The 21,958-nt window shown below is 53.0% G+C and overlaps 2 protein-coding genes across 2 annotated transcripts in view; one reads left to right on the forward strand and one right to left on the reverse strand.

Moving 5' to 3' along the window:
- RAF1 (Raf-1 proto-oncogene, serine/threonine kinase) overlaps positions 1 to 6,662 on the forward strand; it is a 74,241-nt gene extending 67,579 nt beyond the window's left edge. Inside the window, exons 11-17 of the mRNA XM_068982807.1 lie at positions 1,385 to 1,469; positions 2,124 to 2,300; positions 3,428 to 3,474; positions 4,526 to 4,644; positions 4,994 to 5,125; positions 5,234 to 5,368; positions 5,728 to 6,662. Of these exons, the coding sequence (XP_068838908.1) occupies positions 1,385 to 1,469; positions 2,124 to 2,300; positions 3,428 to 3,474; positions 4,526 to 4,644; positions 4,994 to 5,125; positions 5,234 to 5,368; positions 5,728 to 5,871 (839 nt within the window). The 3' untranslated portion in view covers positions 5,872 to 6,662. The remainder of the gene's footprint in view (positions 1 to 1,384; positions 1,470 to 2,123; positions 2,301 to 3,427; positions 3,475 to 4,525; positions 4,645 to 4,993; positions 5,126 to 5,233; positions 5,369 to 5,727) is intronic.
- MKRN2 (makorin ring finger protein 2) overlaps positions 6,629 to 21,958 on the reverse strand; it is a 39,526-nt gene continuing 24,196 nt past the window's right edge. Inside the window, exons 5-8 of the mRNA XM_068982808.1 lie at positions 21,687 to 21,901; positions 19,082 to 19,192; positions 8,041 to 8,185; positions 6,629 to 7,891 (exon numbers count right to left, since the gene is read on the reverse strand). Of these exons, the coding sequence (XP_068838909.1) occupies positions 7,754 to 7,891; positions 8,041 to 8,185; positions 19,082 to 19,192; positions 21,687 to 21,901 (609 nt within the window). The 3' untranslated portion in view covers positions 6,629 to 7,753. The remainder of the gene's footprint in view (positions 7,892 to 8,040; positions 8,186 to 19,081; positions 19,193 to 21,686; positions 21,902 to 21,958) is intronic.

Consider the following 21,958-nt stretch of genomic DNA (forward strand, 5'->3'; position numbering starts at 1 on the left):
CCTGGCCTCTCTCTCCTCCCCATCACCTCACTGCTCCTGGTGTTCCTCGTCCAGAACTGCCTCTTGCCTTGGCTGACCTCCCATCTCCCTCAGAAGACCGCCACCCTCTCTGCCGGCATACTCGCTCCTCTCTGGGTCAGCGCCCTCACCTGCGTTCTGTCTTGGCTCAGATGCTCCAGAATGGACAGTTACCCAGAAGGCTCTTGTCCGTTTGTCCATCATCAGAACTTGGGGTCGGGGCCGCACGGTTCACCAGCTCCATCTGCCCAGGTAGAAGGCAGCTCTGAACACAGAGTGCGTCTCTGCCGTCCACAGGCTGCCTGGGCCCTCCGCAAATTCATGTGGCAGGAAATTGGTTAAGAACCAGTGTGGAAGCTGCTGTTAGGTGATTTTATTTTCACATGATACAGAGATCGCAGGGCAGCAGTCCGTAATGAGAACCATCTCTCTACCATTTGGTGCCCCCCAAAGTGAAATGAGTGCCCCAGTAGAGGTGCCGGGGTGCTGCGGGCACGGGCTCAGGATGCGGGGGAACTCGGTCACCTCTGGGGTGCCGCTGAGCTGGAATCCTCTGTCTGATCGCTTTTCCTGAAAGCTGACGTCCCTGTAGGGCTTCAGGCAGTTTGTCATCAGCACTGTTACTGAAAGTGGCTTCTAAATCAGCCTACCTATAAAATAGAGTTGCTCTGTGGGTGTTTCTGAAATTACATGAAGAGTGATTGACAGTATGTTAGTTATAAGTACAGCTGTTGGACTGGGGTTCTAGCCTGGCTCTGGCTTTTTGGGCAGTGCTACCGTGGCCAACTGGCCGAGCCCCTGCATTGCTTATAGGGTGAGGTCAGCAGTGCTAGCGGGAGACGGCAGCTGAGGATTGGAGCAGTGCCGCCCCTTGAAGGCAGCGTGCAGGCTTAGTGAGTGGTCAGGGGTCGTTGAGAGGATTGGTTTCTAATGGGATTGAAGGCAGAGGAGCTTCATTACAATGCAGATCTTTGAATCTGTGCAAGGAGCATCTGGGCCATCACTGGCCTGCTTCTGGGCACCAGCCTCTGGCCTCGGAGACTCAGCATCTGCTGGGCGGTTCACACCCTGCTGCTCTCATCCTTATGGGCCCAGCTTGTGACGGTCACCTCACCACCGGGGATGCCAGGCTTGACAGGAACAGGTGAAACCGAGCCGGTTCAGGGCCTTGGGGTGGAATTTTAAGGATAGTAGTATAACCTATTTTTTTTTCAGCCACTTGAATAATTCAGAAATTGGCATAGTATTTGTCCTGTGTAGGTCTGTGATTTTTGAATAAGGGATTTACTATCTCTTCCTCAGACGAGTGTACGTGAAAAATGAAGTTAAGATCATTCAGCTGTACTGACTGTAAACTCATTTGCAGGAGATGTTGCAGTAAAGATTCTGAAGGTTGTTGACCCCACACCAGAGCAGTTCCAGGCCTTCAGGAACGAGGTGGCTGTCCTCCGGTGAGTGGAGAGCGGGCCTCTGTGGAGCTGTGGAGGGGCGGGCGGGACCTGCCTCTGGGGGCGTGCTCCTGTGGAGCTCCCTTTCGAGTGGAAAGGAGTGGAACCTTCTTCCAGCTCCTGTGCTCATTAGGCCTTGAGAAGAGCTGCTCTGATGGCACCGCCCTCCCACCGCCTCAGCCTCTGGGCTCACCACCTCAACAGCTCAGGTTCTGTTGCTGGGTTTTGGTTTGACATAGGGAGAAATAGGTTCTATTTTCATATTTATTTCCAAGAACTCTTTATAGCCAAATGGCCTTAATTTGGACTTCAAAACCATCAGCTTTTCAGTCTTTGTGGAGTCCCTGATTAAACTCAGGACTAGGCTGAGTGGATGGTCCCCGCAGATGCAGGGTCCCTGTGACCCCTGTGGGGAGCTTGTTGGGTCTGTGCTGCTGGGAGGGGACGCCTTCTCTGCCGTCCAGGCCAGCACCTGGGCGGCCGCCCTGCTAGCCCAGGGCAGCGGCTGTGGGCGCAGTCTGCCATGCTTGCTTTGCGAGCCCCCGGATTGTAAGCGCGGCGGTGTCGGTAGCACACCAGCTGCGCTCGGGGGCAGGATGCACCTCCCTGTCTGCAGAAGCACAGAGCCTTTTGTCCCCCCGCCCCCCCCGCCCCCAGCAAAACCCGGCACGTGAACATCCTGCTCTTCATGGGGTACATGACGAAGGACAACCTGGCAATAGTGACACAGTGGTGTGAGGGCAGCAGCCTCTACAAGCACCTGCACGTCCAGGAGACCAAGTTCCAGATGTTCCAGCTGATCGACATTGCCCGGCAGACGGCTCAGGGAATGGAGTGAGTGGATGGCTTGACGAGGAGGAGGTCTGGGGTCCATGCACCTTGTCCCTAAATCAAAACCAAGATTAGGGAAAGCTCAGTCTGTTAAGTGGATTCTGTGATATTTTTGCACAGCTGGAAGTGAACCTGTGGGGTGGACTGAAAGAATGAGAATGTCAGGTTTCTTGCCTGAGCTATCTAGCTGCTTAGAGCTCAGCTTCAGGTTCCAGCTGCTGCCCTCAGAGTTCAGCCAGACACCCCAGAACAGAGTGGGCCGGCAGCTTCTGGGGGGCACCACGCCTCTGAGGTGTAGCCGTCCAGTGTGGTTTATCCACCTGAGGGTTTATCAGATGTCACTTTTCTGATAATTTACATCACCGACTTGATGGACATGAATTTGAGTGAACTCCAGGAGATGGAGATTGAAAGGGAGGCCTGGCGTGCTGCGATTCATGGGGTCGCAAAGAGTCGGACATGAGTGAGCGACTCAACTGAGCTGCAGTTGTGCTTGCAAGCGGTTTATAAAATCTCCTGTCGTGCTTGTAAAATTCATACGGAATTTGCATGGTATACATTTTCAGAAATGACTAGTGACTCGTTTTATTCAGAGTTGTGCAGCGATTACCACTATCCAATTGTAGAATATTTCAAGATTAATTAGATGGAAGTCTTTTGTGTCTGGCTTCTTTCCCTTGGCATGTTTTTGAGGCGTTCATCTATGTTGCAGTGTGTTAGTACTGCAGTCCTTTCTGTGGCTGAAGAACAGTCGGCTGTACAGATATGGTTTTACTTGTTTATCAGCTGATGGACATCTGGGTTGTCAGAATTACCTTTTGAATACAACTGATGCTAAAAGACAACCCTGTTTGTGCTGTGGCCTTGCTTTCAGGTCTGAGTCCTAACAGGGACCACGCTGAACCAGGGCAGGACCAGTACCCATACTGGGGTGGCCAAAAAGTTCAGTTAGGCTTTTCTGTAAGATGCAACCAAATAAATAACTGAACTAACATTTTGGCCAACCCCATAACTCCTCACCTGGGAGTCAGGCCTTCCAGGTGGTTTGCTTCTTTGATGTAATTTGAAGGAAGCTGCTTTTTACCAATGTCTCTCAAACTGGTTTTAATACATTTATTTTCCCTTCACAGCTATTTGCATGCAAAGAACATCATCCACAGAGACATGAAATCCAACAGTATCCTTTGGTGGTAGTTTCATCAGACTGCTCAGTTCTAAATTTAGAAGACTTCTAAAGTTTACCTCAGCAAAAGTGACTTTGGAAAGAGTTCCACCAAAGTTGAGATACTTGTTTTGGTTATACTTGAAACAGGCCTAATTTAGAATGTTATTTATTAGTGAATCTGACTGGGGGGAAGGGGCCTTTTGTCTTATGTTTATTTCTGGTTTGTGGATTATATCTGGTCAGAAAGTAGATGTAAGTCGAAAGTTATAAGATTTTTAGAATTATTACTTGAAATTGTTTTTCTTGAATGTACAGAAATGGTTTCCTTAGAGATGACTGTTGGAATCAGCCCTTTTCTGACTGGAATGTGCTTTTGCAGAAGGGGAGTGAGTAAAGGCGGTTCTCATGCGGTAGGCGTGGAGTAGACAAGCTGCATACCTGCCTCCCGCCCCCCGCCTCTCAGAGGAGCGGCTTTGCAGCCAGCTTTGCTCCTGGCCCGTGGGGGGCACAGCAGTTGTGTTGGGCTGGAATTTGGGATGTGACCTACTTGGGGCATGTGTCTGAGGCAGGAAGTACCTGTAAAGTGGTGGGTTTGGGGGCTAACACATCACACCGCGAAAGCAGACACCCAATTCTAAGGAGGTACGGATTACTGGGCATCAGCAGATCGCACGCGTCGGCCTTAAACCGCCTGACTACTTTACCCGGAACAGAGGCAAGTTTGGTTCTGATTTTGAAGTCACCGCGGTGCCTGTTCTCATGGGAAATGTCTGAAGGCAGACAGCACTCAGGACTGAGGTGTTTCTCTTGGTCATGGGAGGGCGAGGTGCAGGCCAAGCTCGCAGTCGTGGGGTGTGAGGCCCTGCAGGCTGTGGGGAGCCCCAGCTGCCCGTGAGCGCAGCGGGAGGGACAGGGCTGCCCGGGCCCGTCGCTCTGGTCCCCTCAGCAGCACCACAGGTCCAGCGCAGGGAAGGGCGAGAGGTGGTGCCAGGGGGAACTTGGGGCGGCTTTTCAGGAGGAATGGGACCGTCCTTCTAAACTAGCGTCCTTAACGAGCATTGAGATATATTTCTCCACGAAGGCCTAACGGTGAAAATCGGCGATTTTGGATTGGCCACGGTGAAGTCGCGCTGGAGTGGTTCTCAGCAGGTCGAGCAGCCCACCGGCTCCATCCTGTGGATGGTGAGGTGGCTCGGCACCCACGGCGGGTGGGGGGCCGGGTGGCCGGGTGGCCGGGTGCAAACTCCAGGCCAAGCCCAGAGCACCTCCATGCTGTCCTGTGCCGGCAGCTCCCGGGCATTACGGGCTTCCTGGAGGGAGCTGGCCGCACAGCATGGCGTGGAGTTGGGTGGCGGGGGTGCTGGTTTCACGTCGGGCTCTGAGCTCATGGATCTGAGTGAGCGTGGGAGCCCTTGGGGATGAGCAGCCACAGGGCTTTCTGAGGACAGGACAGGCACACTCAGCCCCAGGACAGACAGCCTGGCTCCTGGACGGTTGGGGCACCCAGTGACAGATGCACTTGGTTCTGTAGGCCCCAGAGGTGATCCGGATGCAGGATAATAACCCGTTCAGCTTCCAGTCTGACGTCTACTCCTACGGCATCGTGCTGTATGAGCTCATGACGGGGGAGCTCCCTTACTCCCACATCAACAACCGCGACCAGGTGCGTCCCTGGCGCCCACCTGCTGGCTCTGGGAAGCCGGGCCGCCATCTGAGCGGCAGGGTTAGAGGCGCTCTGCTCACTGCCTGCCCTCCCTCGCTGCTTCCCCAGATCATCTTCATGGTGGGCCGCGGGTACGCCTCCCCAGACCTCAGCAAGCTGTACAAGAACTGCCCCAAAGCCATGAAGAGGCTGGTAGCTGACTGTGTGAAGAAAGTGAAGGAAGAGAGGCCTCTTTTTCCCCAGGTAAGGCTAGGTCCAGGTGCTCGAGCATGTTAGAGTGGGTCTGATGCTAGGAGGGATTGGGGGCAGGAGAAGGGGACGACAGAGGATGAGATGGGTGGATGGCATCACTGACTCGATGGACGCGAGTCTGAGTGAACTCTGGGAGTTGGTGATGGATAGGGAGGCCTGGCATGCTGCAATTCATGGGGTCGCAGAGTCGGACACAACTGAGCGACTGAACTGAGTGATGTGGAGGCGGGCAGACACGCGTCCTGCACACACCGTGCGTGGGGGTGGGAAAGGCCTATCTGGGGCCCGAGGGGAAGCTGCTGCAGGGACACCTGGCGTGCCCCCCGAGACCGCCCTGGCGCCTCTTTCAGATCCTGTCTTCCATTGAGCTGCTCCAGCACTCTCTGCCCAAGATCAACCGGAGTGCCTCGGAGCCCTCCCTGCACCGGGCGGCCCACACCGAGGACATCAACGCCTGCACGCTGACCACGTCCCCTCGGCTGCCCGTCTTCTAGTAGCCCCGCGCCTCTGCCCGGGCTGCCGGTGGGAAGGGCGGTCAGCAGGCACCGCCGTCTGTTCCCTTTCTGTGGGGACGGAGCTGGTCTTCCGAGAAGCTGCTGCTAAGGACCTTCTACACCACTCAACAGGGCCTTAACTTCACGTTGCCTTTTCTGCCCTTACTGCCCCGGGAGGAGGAAGCCATTCGCCAGCTGGTTTATCCTGCTCCCCCGGCAGCTCCCGAGCTCATGAGCCGACCTCCTCCAGACGCACCCATGGCTGCTGATGGCCACACAGTGGGCCCAGCTGTCAGCTGCAGGAGTGTCTTTGAAACAGCCGCGCTCAGAGGGGAAATGAAGGTGGCAGGCAACCAGCCGTGATGTGGGGTGTGTGGACTAAGCCAGCTCCTAGGAGGATCGCTGTCACAGAAGGCCTTCTCTGCAGACACCTGATGTGGCGCCAAACAGGTAGCTTTGCACATAACGCTCCAGACAGCCCAGGGCTGTCGGGACTGCAGCGGCCTGGATGAGCCCGCTTTGGTACTAGGGACTTGACTTGGGGACACATCCTTTCCTGACGGGCTCTGGTGCTGGGCCTGGTTGCACCAGAGGTGCTGGGCCTCCCCGCCCCGGGGAGCAGTCCTCAGCGTGCCGAGTCTTCCAGGAGTGGCCCCCGTGGGTGGGGCCTGGCCAGCCTTGTCTCTGTATCCCATCATGTGTGCAAGGAAGCCAGGAACACCGGTTTTCTTGATAATTTGCGTTTAATTTTGTTTTTATTGCGCCTGACAAAATACAGTTATTCAATTAGGTTATTTTAATAAAATAAATTAAATGTAGGTTTAATGGCTGTTTTCTCCTCTTAAAGTAATACTGAGCTTACAGGATTGAATTCAGTTTGTTCAGAGCAGAACTCCAGAAGCAGGAAATGGGCCAGAGTGTCTGCCGGAGTGAATGGAATCCAGCCTCTGTTCACCCTCCACTAAAGAATTAACTGCAGGAATTATGCAGAAGAGCAGTCTAAACTCAGGTGAAGAGTAGACTTTCTTTTACCCATACTTTAATACGTTTTATAAAATATCTGGTATCTACAGATGTCTATAAAAATAGGTAATTCAGGCTTGGAGTGAGTTCTGGGATTGGCAATATTTTAAGCTCTTAAAATCACAACTGATGACTTGTATTCAGTTTTCCTTAGGACCACTGCTGGGTCAGAACTAGAAACTGTTCTTAGGTGCTGTTACATTTGTATAAAACTTCTACTCAAACAAAGCCAGTTTACAGAGGAGAGAGCACAGCAGCCCTTGGCACAGGGACCCTGGGGTCACAAGCCAGCAGGTGAGAGCCAGGGCGTGTCTGCAAGGTTGTTATCTGCCCGGCGACCCCAAAACAAACCCTGAACGGGGCGCCGTATCTGCTCTGCCCCCTGCTGCTTCAGGAGCCCCCCCCTCAGAGGAACACCCAGCTGCAACGCTCCTGCCCTGCCTGGGGCCCTGGAGCGCCTCAGCCAAACTGAGCCAGGCAAGTAAGGTGTGCAGCAGCCGCGGTGTTCTAAAAGCAAGGTGCAGACCCCGTGTGGAGCACACGCTGAGCACTCGAGGCTCGCCACACAGGAGCCCTCTGAAGGGGGAGGCTCCTTTGGGGATCCAAGTACCCGCTGCTGGGGGGGCAGCTGCACGCTGGAGGGGCGACTACAGTAGCAGCTAGAGAAGCAGGACCCCATCTACGTGTTAGGTTATTTTATATCCTTCACTCTTCCCACCGCTGGAGTAACGGAGTGGCTGAGACCCAGAGGCGTAGAGCCCCACTGACTCCGGCACCCGCTGCCCCGGGCTGCCGTGGACGGAGCTCAGCGCGGCGCGAGGCTGGGCCGCAGAGCCCCCGAGGAGGGCGCGACCGCTCTTCAGGTCTCGGACGGCGCCACCCCGGACAGGTGCATGAAGAGGTCCCCAAGCTCCGTCACGTCCACGTCCTCAGTGGTGGGGGCGTGCCGGCTCTCTCGGTTTTCGATGAAATCCCAGAGCCGCACGGAGTTAAGGAACTGCAAAGACAGCCAGCAGACATGCTTGGTTATTGCTAACCGCAATGCGAAAGCGGAGTCGCTGAGACTCCATTGGCATCCCTGTGGCCAATGCCCTGAAGAGGCCAGGAGTGGCCCCAGCAATGCCCACAGGTGGGCAGACTCCTCACCCGCACGGTGCCTTCGGAGCTGAGCTGTTTCCGCGGTTTCTCAGGCTCTGCCAGCCGCCCGTCAGGGTAAGCATGACGGTAAAGGCATTTGCTCCCAAATGGACAGGTCCCTTTGCCTTGCTCAAAGTATTTACAAGCTTTTTTCCTGAAAAGCAGAAGAGGATAATGTCAAAACCTAGATGCAGATGAACCACTCCTCCGCTGACAGGGAGGCTCAGAGACGCTGGAAGCCGATCTCCACGCTGGACCGGTGGTTCACCACACTGCACAGCCTCCCGCGGAGTCTCACGCACCCGGGGAGCCCCGTTCGGCCAAGACTCTGAAGCCGGGCCACTCGTCTCAGCCCAGGGTCCCAGCACTGGCTCCACCTGGGCAAGCTCCCCGTCCTTCCGGCCAGCAGTCATGTCAAGGTGAACACGGGAGCCTGGACCTTGGCAGCTGCGTTACGGGTCTCATTCTGATTTACCTTGGTCCCACCCTCCAGGGCAGGGCTTCTTCACTCTGGGCCACAGACCCTGCGCGCCTACAAAACATAGTCGGAAAGTTAAGCTTTCCCCATCTTCAGCTTCTAGCTACAGATCTCTGTTAGAAATCCCTGCTCCTGAAACTCAAAACCAGACAGACAATCCACATTCCTTACTGAAATGAAATCTGTGGTCCAAAGTTATCCCAAGCTGAAGAGATGCCCAAGAAGCCGGAAGGTGTCTGGAGAAGGTGAAGAGATGAAGCCCGACCCCAGCTAACAAGACGCAGAGAGTGAGGCTGGCGGGAGCCCAGCTCCCCAACAGCCGGCCTCCCACAGGACTGACCCACACATAGGGGCCGTGGCCCCGTTCCCGAGCTTCTGAGCAGGTCCTCAAAGAACCGCCCAAGCTGGCGGTTCTTAACCAGGGTCTCTGGGACACTGGCTTTTTAAACGTGTCAGGTTCTAGAGGTTCTAGACTCTAGTCCCCACCCTAAAATGATTTTTCCCCAGCCTTATCTGGTCACCAAGTCTACAGAGCACCTCCCCAGACGACCCTCCTCTCAGTTTGGACAGGACTGTGACCAGAGTCCCCTGTCGTCCTCTTCCTGAAGACCCTGGCCAGGCTGAGGCCCTTCAGGACTTGTGTCTGTGTTGCTGTAAATGCCACATCTTCCCACGTTTCTTTTAACCTGAGGGACTGCTCCCCAAACAAAATCTGCACCCCGTCATTCCACCTGCCCCCACAAGCCCAACACACAGGCTGCTCACGCGTCTGGGCTCAAGGTCCCCGCCCCATCCTGCTCTCCTGACACTGCCAGGTGCCATGAGGACTACGTAACTCCTTGCGTAAGTTCCCGTGCAATTTCTTACCCGCTCTCCCACACTGGCATTTAGCTTGAAGGGGCTGGGCCCACAACTCAGTAAAATCTGTGCAATGCACAGAAACACTCATCCACAGAAAGCGAGGCCATGAAACCCAACGGCTGTACTGGGATGTTTTCAGGTGGCTGCAGCAGAGCAGCCTTGCTGCTCCTGCCCTCTGGTGGACACACAGGACCACCACAGGAGGTAAATCGATACGCTCTCAAGCCTTCAGTCACTTAAAGGAGCTAGTTTTGCTCTTAGTACCATTTCTGCAGATAAACTAGTGCCTTCAGGTCTTTTAATCATATCTGTATTTCTAGTTTATGAAGAATGAACAAAAGCAGCGTTTTTCAAGGGATTATAGACACCTGGAAGAATGGAATGGTAAGAGGCTGAATTACCTTTTTAAGAAATAATAGTGCTCAACCTAGAGCAGGCCCCAGTCAAATACATTGGCAAGGGAGCTAAAACTCCAGTGGAAAAGCCATGTCTTTGTGGCCTGAAGAACGTCAAGACAGAGTTGGTGGAAATCCACTATTCGAGGTGAGGAAAGGTCTGTCGCTGGCTCTTTGTCATTCCCCACCATTCTGGTTGCTAAAAATACAAGATGACACACAAGAAGAATCAGTAAAAGGTGCCCCATTCACACCGGAGGCTACCTTCAAGATGACAAGGGTTTCAAAGCAGCTGCTTCTGAAAGGTGTTCAAGATGAACAGAGAGAGAAAAAGACTGTGTGTGTCGGGGGGGGGGGGGTGGCGGGGAGGGGAGAAAAAGAAACTGAGTGGGAAATATAAAAACGTTTATCAGCTGCAGAAAAAATATGTGATGAAACGATGGTCAAAATTTATTCTGTCAGTTCCTAACAGTAATACTTACAGGTGACAATAAAACCCTCTAGCATTTTTGGTCTCTCACAATATGTAGCCCTTAATTGGAAGATGATGGTCTGAGATTATTTTCTGTTTTATAGATTTCCCTAAGCTGAATTATATGGTCTCTGAGGATAAGATCTAACAGATAATGGTGCGAGTTCTTGTTGACTTAATAAGAGCACACTGATCTGCGGTAATTCTCCTGAGGTCAGACACTGGAAGCTGTTTAGTGTGTGCTGAGTAACATTCTAAAACTGATCTAATGCAAACAAAACATACGCTACAGTGCTGAGAGCCAGGTGAAAAATTCCAGACTACCTGTTAGAGTTACTTGCGCCATGGCCTTCCACTGGTTTGAATATGGTTAGCTGAGTATCATCTGATAAGTCTGTAAATTACCCAGAAGCCTGGCTTGTATTATAAGTCTGCCTACCTCTTGACACTGCCAGTGTCCTCTGAACTTCAGGAGGCTTATTTGCAAGCAGAAAAGTACCTCACTTGCTTAAGTAAGTAATATCCCACATCGAAACGCCCTTAGAGCACTGTCTGCTACGTCCTTAAGTGTCCAGCAGATAGATCTGTCTTCTTACCTTTAAAATGGAAGATAACCACTTTGGGATAATACAGGTTTACATTATCCAGACTATCAAAAGTTTTCCATTTCCATACATTCCTTCACATGTTCTAGACATGTGAACACAATGGCCCCCTTCTTTCTGCTGGAGAAAGTTAAGTACTCATTCTCCATATTCTTTTGCTTTGCATTAGCAATTAAATATTTTTAATGTAAGATAACCAGATATTACTTTACTGTTCTGTCTTACACTTTACGTTAAAGATCTCTTAGGTAAGACTGGGCAACTCTGCTTAATTAGTTGATTAAAAGAATGCTAGTAAGATCCTAACGGAGAAGGCGATGGCACCCCACTCTTGCCTGGAAAATCCTATGGAGAGAGGAGCCTGGTGGGCTGCAGTCCATGGGGTCGTGAAGAGTCAGACACAACTGAGCGACTTCACTTTCACTTTTCACTTTCATGCACTGGAGAAGGAAATGGCAACCCACTCCAGTGTTCTTGCCTGGAGAATCCCAGGGACAGGAGAGCCTGGTGGGCTGCCGTCTATGGGGTCGCACAGAGTCGGACACGACTGAAGCGACTTAGCAGCAGCAGTAAGATCCTAAAGTATGTGCTGGTTGGTTGGTTTAGTTGCTAAGTTGCGTCTGACTCTTGCAACCCCATGGATTGTGGCCCGCCAGGCTCCTCTGTCCAGGGATTCTCCAGGCAAGAATATTGGAGTGGGTTGCCATTTCCTTCTCCAGGGGATCTTCCTGACCCAGGGATCGAACCTGGGTCTCCTGCATTGCAGGCAGATTGTATACCAACTGAGGTACAAGGGAAGACCAATATTTAACATACTGGGAAAGAAAAATGGAAAAGAAAAGTTTTGAGAAGAAAACACTGTATAAAATACAATGACACTTCAAAGAAGCAAGTCGGGAGCTTGACTGTAACCAACTGATGTATTTCAATAAAGATGTCTCAAGAAACACCTCAAGGACATTAACTTTCCCACACAGGACTCCCATTAGGTGCTGGAAAAAAATATCCTAGGGACCTACAGCAAAACAGAACACAGACCGTCCTGAGTCACCTTTTACTAATTCTTCAACACCCTTGGTCATTCAGGATGGGATCAGCCCACAGAGCCAGGAGGGCCATGCCTACAGTTCAAACAAGCTGAGGGAACCCAAAGCTCAGCACCCTGTGGACTGGAAGGGGTCCTGAAGAGTCCTCCGGTCGGCAAGGGTCCTGGTGGTGGATTCCCCTTCCTCTTTCCAGAGTGATGCCTCCCTGCCACGACAGATTAGCGTGCACTAGGTGATATACACAGATACACTAGCACACACAGATCCCCATAGTGCACACACCCCAGTCTGTGAACGGTGAGGGGGAAGCAGGAACGAGGCACCAGCCCTCGCGCCTTCCTCTGGCCCAGGCCCCACCCCACCAGCACGCCTTTCTCTAGGGCTCTGGCCGCCGTGGCACCAGCACCAGGAAGGAAATGCAGGCGTGCTGCCGCCTTGTGGACGCTTCCTTTCACAGCACCTCGATATCCCGGCTCACGGGTCCTTCTAAGTCACAAGGCCAGAGGGGCCGAGAGTGACACCTGCCACACAGCCATGTCTGGGGTAGGTCATCAAGAACAGTTCAAAGCAGAACTGCCTCTCAAGAAGCAAATTCAAGGCATTCATCTAACAAAGAACAGGCCACCCACCCCTTGTCAAGCACATGGAGAGGATGCCGCCTGGCTGATGATTAGACAGGGCTACATCATCTCATCACTGACAGTGGCCATCCTCAAATCTCTACAGACAGCACCTAACACAGGGCAGAGAGCACACGGACTCCCCCGGGGCTGTCTCTGGGAAGGTATGTTTCTAAAGGCCCCACTGACAAGGGGCCAGAGTGTTCTAAGAGAGCTCAATACACACACACCAGGTGAACCGGCAGTGACAAACGTGGGCCCACAGGTGAAGTGCTCCGTCACCAGCAACAGACACGGCACAAGACGCCCATCGACAAACGCGAGGGTTCAGAAGATGGGGCACTTTACAGAAGGGACTACTCCCTACTCAGCCGAAGAGAGAGAATGAAATGACGCCTTTTCCAACAACCTGGATAGCCTTGGACTTGGCATACAGAGTGAAGCCAGACGCAGACGTTCCGGAAAACATATGCTATTAGTTGCAGGTGGAATCTACAACACGGGACAACTGAACCCACATCAGAAACAAAAACCGACCGCCAGGCCCACGACACAGCCTGACAGCTGCCCAAGGCAAGGCGCTGGCGGTGAGAGGGGGAGGGTCTGACCGCCTGAGCACACGCGCAGAGCGACGGTCCCGAGAGGCCTGGTGCTCAGCGCAGAGTCCAGACCCCACTCTCACAGACTAGGCCACAAAGTGAAACAAAAAAGTGTGTGTGTATAAGTGAGCTCCCAGGAGAAACAGCACAGAAGAGGAACCGTATGCCACAGGAAGACGCGCACCGAAGACGCAAGGCCAGCGGCATTCCCCTGAGGTCTCTGGCCCTGGGCTGTGACCCATCCCTGAAGCCTGAGCAGTCTTGGGTCCCTGTGCTGGGCAGGAGCCGGTCAGGATGAGACTGCACACGGCGCCACTGGGCCCTGCACGGTCTGGCCCCGTAAGGCGGGGACCACATCCTGCACAGCCAGGAGGGCCTGCCGACAGCAAGCCAGGCGGAACCAAGGTTGGCGCACCCTCCGGTTGGTGTGGGCTCCAAAAGGCACCGCGTCTGCCAGCATCCTGGTGCCAGACCTCCCACTCTCCATGAGAAGCCCCTGCCGGGACAGCACCCTCAGCCCAGCTGTTTTCCACTGGTTGAGATCTGCCTGCTGGGGCATGAGGCTAAGGCGGAGGTGGGGAGGAGATGCAAGTCCTCTGGCACACCCCACTCTCCCCTAGCACCCAGCACCCGGACCTTCTCTAGCTTCTCACTGCCCTAGCAACCAGAACAGAAAATGCAGGAATGCTGCCATCCTGTGTAAATGTCCACCAGCAACTTAAAATATGGTGCGTTCAGGCCCTTTACGCAGATCTGGGGATGTAAATGCCACCTGTCTTCGAGCCAATTCGTACGTTTTGTCTTCCGTCTTTGTGACTGCTTGCGTTGTGGCCCACCTGCCTTCTCTGTGCATGGAATTTTGTATGCAAGAAGATTTGAGTGCGTTTCCATTTCCTTCTCCAATATATATTCCAGATCCCTGGACTGAACTGGCATTTGCTACAATGGCAGGCGGGTTTTTTACCACTCAGCACTTTGTGCACGCATGCTCAGTTGCCTCAGCCATGTCAGAGTCTTCGATCGTAGGACTCCTGCCAGGCAAGAATACTGGAGTGGGTTGCCATGCCCTCCTCCATGCCATCTTCCCCACCCAGGGATCGAACCTGCATCTCTTGTATCTCCTATATTGGCAGGTGTGATTTTTACTAATAGTGCCACCTGGGAACCCCCCTGACCCACCAGGCAAACCCCAAAGCACACGTTCCAGGAGACAAGGAGACCCTGCCATTTGTGACAGCCTGGACTGTCCTGGAGGACATCGTGCTAAGTGAAGTAAGACAGGGAAGACGAACGCTGCAGGACGTCACACACGTGCAGCTCTCAGGGCAAAAGTTACACAAATAGAAGTGGAGTGGAAACATGGTGGCCAGGAACACAGTGCTAAAAGATAGGGACAGCGGGTGAAAGGTTACAGACTCTCTCCTGTAGGATGAGCACGTATTTACCGTAAAACACAGTGACTGACTGAGAGCACTGCAGCGCGCCCCGGAAGCTGCCGTGGAGCCAGCAGACGCTGCACACGGACACCAGCACGGGCAGCACCAAAACCAGACTGCTCGCGCTCTCTACAGTCAGCGGAAACAAGACCGGGGTGGCTGTGGCTCAGACCATGAACTCCTTATTGCCAAATTCAGACTGAAATTGGAGAAAGTAGGGAAAACCACTAGACCATTCAGGTATGACCTAAATCAAATCCCTCACAATTATACAGTGGAAGTGACAAACAGATTCAAGGGATCAGACCTGATAGCCTGAAGAACTACGGACGGAGGCTTGTGACACTGTACAGGAGGCAGTGATCAAGACCATCCCCAAGAAAAAGAAATGCGAAAAGGTAAAATGGTTGTCTGAGGACTTACAAATAGCTGAGAAAAGAAGAGAAGCTAAAGGAAAAGGAGAAAAGGAAAGATATACCCATCTGAATGCAGAGTTCCAAAGAATAGCAAGGAGAGATAAGAAAAGATTCCTCAGTGATCAGTGCAAAGAAATAGAGAAAAACAACAGAATGGGAAAGACTACAGAAATTTCTTCAAGAAAATTAAGAGACACCGAGGGAACATTTCATGCAAAGATGGGCTCGATAAAGGACAGATGGTAAGGACCTAACAGAAGCAGAAGATATTAAGAAGAAGGGGTAAGAATACACAGAAAAACTGTACAAAAAAGGTCTTAATGACCCAGATAACCACTATGGTGGGGTAACTCACCTCGAGCCAGATGTCCTGGAATGTGAAGTCAAGTGGGCCTTAGGAAGCATCACTATGAATAAAGCTAGTGGAGGTGATGGGATTCCAGTTGAGCTATTTCAAACCCTAAAAGATGATGCTGTGAAAGTGCTGCACTCAATATGCCAGCAAATTTGGAAACCTCAGCAGTGGCCACAGGACTGGAAAAGGTCAGTTTTCATTCCAATCCCAAAGAAAGGCAATGCCAAAGAATGCTCAAACTGCCACACAATTGCACTCATCTCACATGCTAGTAAAGTAATGCTCAATATTCTCCAAGCAACACTTCAGCAATATGTGAACCGTGAACTTCCAGATGTTCAAGCTGGATTTTTCTTTAGAAAAGGCAGAGGAACCAGAGACCAAATTGCCAACATCTGTTGGATCATGGAAAAAAAAGAATTCCAGAAAACCATCTACTTCTGCTTCACTGACTACCCTTTTTTTACTGTGGAGATCACAACAAACTGTGGAAAATTCTTAAAGAGATGGGAATACCAGATCACCTGACCTGCCTCTTGAGAAATCTGTATGCAGGTCAGGAAGGAACAGCTAGAACTGGACACTGAACAACAGACTGGTTCCAAATTGGGAAAGGAGAACGTCAAGTCCTGCTTATTTAACTTACACGCAGAGTACATCGTGAAAAATGCCAGGCTGGATGAATCACAAGCTGGAACCCAGGTTGTAGGGAGAAATATCAATAATTTGATATTATGCAGATGATACCACCCTAATGGCAGAAAGTGAAGAGGAACTAATGAGTCTCTTGATGAAAGTGAAACAGGAGAGTGAAAAACCAGCTTAAAGCTCAACATCAAAAAAATAAGATCATGGCTTCCCGTCCCATTACCTCAGGGCAAACAGATGGGGAAAAAATGGAAATGGTGACAGACTTTACTTTCCTCTCTCCAAAAATCACTCCAGATTGTGACTGTAATCAAGAAATTAAGACACTATGCTCCTTGACAGAAAAACTATAACAAACCTAGACAGCCTATTAAAAGGCAGAGACATCACTGTGCCAACAAAGGTCTGTATACTCAAAGCTGTGATTTTTCCCGTAGGCACGGATGGATCTGGGAGTTGGACCATAAAGAAGGCTGAGTGCCAAAGAGCTGATGCTTTCTAATTGTGCTGGAGGGTCCCTGGGACAGCAGAGAGATCCTGCTAGTCAATCCTAAAGGAGATCACTGTTTCCACATTCAAGGGAAGGACTGATGCTGAAGCTGAACCTCCAATGATCCGGCCACCTGATGTGAAGAACTGACCCACTGGAAAAGACCCTGATGCTGGGAAATACTGAGGACAGGAGAAGAGGACGACAGAGGATGAGGTGGTTGGATGGCATCACCGCCTCAGTGGACGTGAACTTGAGCACACTTCAGACGGTGACAGCCGGAAGCATGCCTGGCACGCTGTAGAACATGGTGTCGCAAAGAGCTGGAGACAGTTCAGTGACCGAACAAACTGCGGTTGCCGAGTATACCTCAGCCAAGTTTTAAAACGGTACCACCACCTTGTGTAGCCTTATGTATGTAAATATAATGCATACGTATTACATCTGTACCACAAAGATGCTAACAGGGAGGTAACTGCATTTCATGTATGGCAGCAGGAGTATTAACTGCCTGAAAAATTAGGAATACATTGTAATCCCAAGGGAAAAAAAAAACAGTTAAGAAAAAAGAGAAGCTAAAAGATGTCAGTTAAAATGGAATTCTAAAACAAATATTCAAAATAGCTCTCAGTTGCAAACAGTAGCGGTGTCCTTCAACAGAGATCAGCGCTTCCACAGGCAGGCCTGCTCTGCTGGCTTTGGTGTGTGTGCGTTTCAGCTATCACGGGTCATGGTGTGAGTGTGCGTGAGTTCCCTGCAACCCACATGCCCAGCAGGACAGGGTCAGCAGACAGGTGATGGAGTCAGGAGGTGGGCCCTCAGGAAGGGGAGCAGCGCTGCTGCAGGGGCCTGCGAGCTCCTTCACCCTCCCAGCACGTGAAGACGCGGCGAGGGGGCGCAGGCCTTCACTGGTCCCTGACCATGCCGGCACGCTGATCTCGTACCCCCGGCCTCCAGAACCGCAACAGTAAACACGCCTGTTGTTTTTAAGTCCCCCGGTCTGTGCTGTTTTGTTACAGCATCAGAAACAGGCTGAGAAACCACGTACAGTGAGATGCATCGTGGGCACATCCGAGCCTGTGGTTCTGGGGACCGGGACCTCCTCTGGAGAAACCACGTCTGCTGACGCAGCGAGAGACCTCGAGAGGGGCTCTTCCTGGGTTAATGGGAGGGTCTCACAGGAGAGCCTCACAGGAGCCGGAAGGGAGAGAGACAGAGGTGGAGGGTGCTGCTCCCCGAAGCCGGGAGGGGCCCGCAGCCCCAGGGAGCCATGCCTGCCCACACCTGGTCTGGGGCTCCCAGCCTGCAAACCGTAGGGAGGCCAGCGTCCGTTGTTTCTAGCCATCCCGTCGGGGTCATGCTCCAGCAGCCACGGGAAACAAAGCCCAGGGTTCTGCTAACAGCCACTGTGCCCCCGCGACACGGTTCAGATTCCATCCTCGCGACCCAGGCCGCAGGAAGCACAGCCAGCTCTCCAGACCAGCCCACACACAGCACAAGGGCGCGGGCAGGACGACCGTCTGGAGCTCTTCTCACGCCTGTCAGTGGCCGGCCACCCAGCGGCGCCACGTTGCCTCCTCGTTTCCGCGTGCTAAATCCTCAAGAGATCTGATGAAAACTGATGGAGAGGAAACTGGCCAAAAAGACAGGCGCGCAGCCAAGCAAACGGAGAGCGGCGCCTCTGGGGCGAGAGTGAAATCCGGCGTCTCAGCCCTCACCACGTTCAGGGCCCAGCAAATTCACCCCGATCCTCCCGCAGAACGGAGAATCCAGACCGGTCCAGAAGCCTCCACGCCTCCCGGCCCGGCCCCCGCCCGCCGTGGCTCGCCCGGCTTGTAACAGGCTGACTGGTCTCCCCTCTTCCCCTGTCTCCTCTTTCAGGACATTTGCAGCGGTTCAGTCACAGGTCACGTCAGTCCTCCGGTCAGAATCCCATGGCGGCTGCCCGCCTCGGCCAGAATGAAAGCGGGGTCCCACCCAGTACCCCGAGCCCCGCACGATGCGGCCGGCCCTCCCTTCCCACCCAGCTCCGCCCTGCTGGTCCCAGCACCAGGCGCTGGCCTGCAGCCTTCCTCTGCAGGGACCAGCCCCTCCCTCGGGTGGCCGCTGCCTCCCCTCCCTCAGGTCTCTGCTTCCTCTGCTGAGGCTCTCCAGGCTCCACCACGGACACTGCAAGCCCCTCACTTCCTGTCCCCATTCCCAGGCTTATTTCTCTCCTTAGTCCCACCGTCTCATATCCTGTTTATCTCATGGGTTTACTTGATTCAGTGGAATGTGAACGGTGTGCCGGCTGGGATGTCTGCCATTTGTTTAAAGCCGTTTCCCCAGCAACTAGCAAGAGCCTGTCACACAGATCCTCCCTGCCATCTGCTGCATGAGCGATCAGGTAGGGCAGGCCTGCCTCAGCATCACAAGCGGGGTTTCAGGGGCATACTGCTCAGCTTCGGAACCAAAAGGCAAGCCCACTTCACCCTGGCGGCGCTCATCTCCACGCCCCCAGAGCCCGGCCCGCCGCCCGAAAGAGAGCAGACGCTGAGTGGCCTCAGGCCCCCACAGGCGAGGCCCCGCATGCCGTGCGACGGAACGAGCCAGGCCGGCACCAGACCATGCTGGAGCTCACAGCACTTACCCCATTCCCTGTTTGAAAGCTTCAATCAGCTCATTCTTTTTGTTCTGATCTTCTACCCAGTACACACTTGGAATTACAAACTCTGATATCACGCGGCATTCTGGACAAGACCTGCAACAAGCAGCGGGTTAGGAAGGGAGAGACTCAGTCACACACCCCATGCCCACTCCCCACTACACCTCGTGCTCAAGTGTGTGACCAGCCCGGTGCCTCTCACCCCTGAATTCTAAAAGGTACAAACACAATCCTCTAAGCCTAATCTACAGTTAAAACATGTTCAACAGTAAAGAGACAACCTAATTTTAAAATGGGGAAAGGATTTGAGTAGGCATTTCTCCACAATGGCCAACAAGCACACGATGTTTAATACCATTAGTTATCAGGGAAATGCAAATTAAAACCATACTAAGGTATCACTTCACACTTGCTAGGATGGCTAACATCAGAAATCAAGACAATTCCAAAATAAGTGTTGGCAAGAATGTGGAGAAACTGGAATCCTCCTACGTTGCTGAAAGTGAAAAGTCAAAGTGAAAGTCACTCAGTCATGTCTGACTCTTTGTGACCCCGTGGACTATACAGTCCATGGAATTCTCGAGGCCAGAATACTGGACTGGGCAGCCTTTCCCTCTCCAGAGCATCGTCCAAACCCAGGGATTGAACCCAGGTCTCCCGGATTGCAGGCAGACTCTTTACCAGCTGAGCCACAAGGCAAGCCCAAGAACACTGGGGTGGGTAGCCTATCCCTTCTCTAGCGGATCTTCCCGACCCAGGGATTGAACCAGGGTCTCCCACATTGCAGGCGATTCTTTACCCACTGAGCTATCAGGGAAGCCCCTGGGGGTATAGAATGGTTCACCCATTTTTTTTTAACAGACTAAGCGCTTCGGGGCGTCTTTATCTGGCTGTGCTGGTCTTAGCTGCAGCGCACAGAGTCCAGTGGCGCACAGGGTAGGGAGCCGCGGGGTGCCGGCTCCGAGGCATATGGGATCTCAGCTCCCTGACAAAGGACTGAACCCACGTCCCTTGCGTCACAAGGTGGGTTGTTCACCACTGGACCACCAGGGACATCCCTGGTTCAGCCACTTTGGACAGCAATCTGGCAGGTTCTCAAAATGTTAGACACAGAGTTCGCATATGCTCAGCAACTGCGCTCCTAAGTGTATACCCAGAAGTATTGAAAGCAGGCAGGCAAACAAATACAATAAATATTCACAAGCACAAATAGCCAAAAGATGTAAATAGCCAAAAAGCCACTGTAATAGCCAACAGATAAAAACAACCCGGAAGCTCATCAACTGGTGAACACATAAACAAAACGCGTCCTTGGCACAGGATGGAACATTACTCGGTCACCGAAAGGGAACAGTATGTTGGCTCATGCCACAACGAAGGTGAACTCTGACAACAAGCTGAGTTGAGGAGCCAGAGAAAAAGGCCTGCTATGGCAGGGTCCGCTTCATGTGGCCAGAACAGGCAACGTCAGAGCAACACTGATTTACTGACTGAAACCACCCTTGGCTATTCACTGAAGGACTGATGCTGAAGCTGATGCTCCAATATTTCGATCACCTGATGAATGGACTCACTGGAAAAGACCCTGATGCTGGGAAAGACTGAAGGCAGGAGAAGGGGACGACAGAAGACGAGATGGTTGGATGGCATCACCGACTCAAAGGACATGAGTCCGACAAGTTCTGCGAGATGGTGAAGGCCAGGGAGGCCTGGCGTGCTGCAGACTGTGGGGTTGCAAAGAGGCGGACGCGCCTAAGCGCCTGAACGACAGCAAAGCAGTCGCCAGGGGCTGGAAGGAGGGAACAGGCAGTGAGTCAAGGCAGAGTGTTTTCTTTTTAAGATGATGAAAATGTTCTAAAATTAGCCTATATGACACCTGCACTACTCTGAACATAATACAAGTCCTCTGAACTGTACATCCTATCTCAATAAAGCTGTTCTCTCACCACACAAACGTGAGACTTTAGGCCAGTCACCTGACCTCACCAGGCCTGAGTTTCCCTGCACAAAGCGAGGGTGACGATCACGGGGTCACTGAGAGAATGGCGACATAACGAGGGCGACGTTTCTCACGCTGCACAACGTGTGGCGGCTTCTCCCTGCGGGCGAGCTCTGCTCCCTGCCGCTGAGGAGCTGAAGACTCCTGCGTTCCTGCGTGCGGGTTCGCGCTCAGCAGAGCTGCGGCCAAGCCCTGCGCTCACTGAGGACGCCCAGTGTCAGATGCCACGTGGAGTGGGCTCCACGCCCTCCCTCACTCAGGCTTCAAGAGGCCCCTATGTGGCAGACGAAGATCAAGACAGGCAGCTGTCCTAAGGGCAGACTGCCAGTTACGTGAGCACCAGAGCCCAGTGGGCCCTCTCGCACAGGGGTGCCTGCTGAGGTCCCCCCAGCACTGCAGACACCTGCAGGAACTGACACCCACATTTAAAAGGAGAAGGCATCAGGGCTCGGGTGTGTGGGGGGGGGGGGTCCTGCAACTTGTTCAAGGCCCTGCAGCCCGGAAGACGAGGAAGGCTTCAGAGCGGACGGAAGAAGGTCCCGGGTCGAGCCTCCTCCCAGCGTCTACAGCTCAGGCCCCAGCCGCACTTACTTGATGATGGGGTTTTCAAACTGCTTGGCACACCGCCACTGCCGGATGCAGGACAGGCAGTACGTGTGGTTGCAGCTGGAGAGGATCCCGAACCTCCGCTCCGAGGCCGACGCCTTCTCCAGGATCACCTCCATGCAGATGCTGCAGGCCTTGTCCTGGCTCGCCTGGAGGGCGAAGGCCTTCTCCATCTCGCTTTCGAATGCTGACATGCAGACCTGACGTACGGGGGGGGAGTGGGGGGCGGAGCCTGAGGCCTGGGAGCAGCTGGCGCC

This window comes from Capricornis sumatraensis, chromosome 10 (genome assembly GCF_032405125.1).
Source record: "Capricornis sumatraensis isolate serow.1 chromosome 10, serow.2, whole genome shotgun sequence".
In the NCBI taxonomy this organism is placed as follows: Eukaryota; Metazoa; Chordata; class Mammalia; order Artiodactyla; family Bovidae; genus Capricornis; species Capricornis sumatraensis.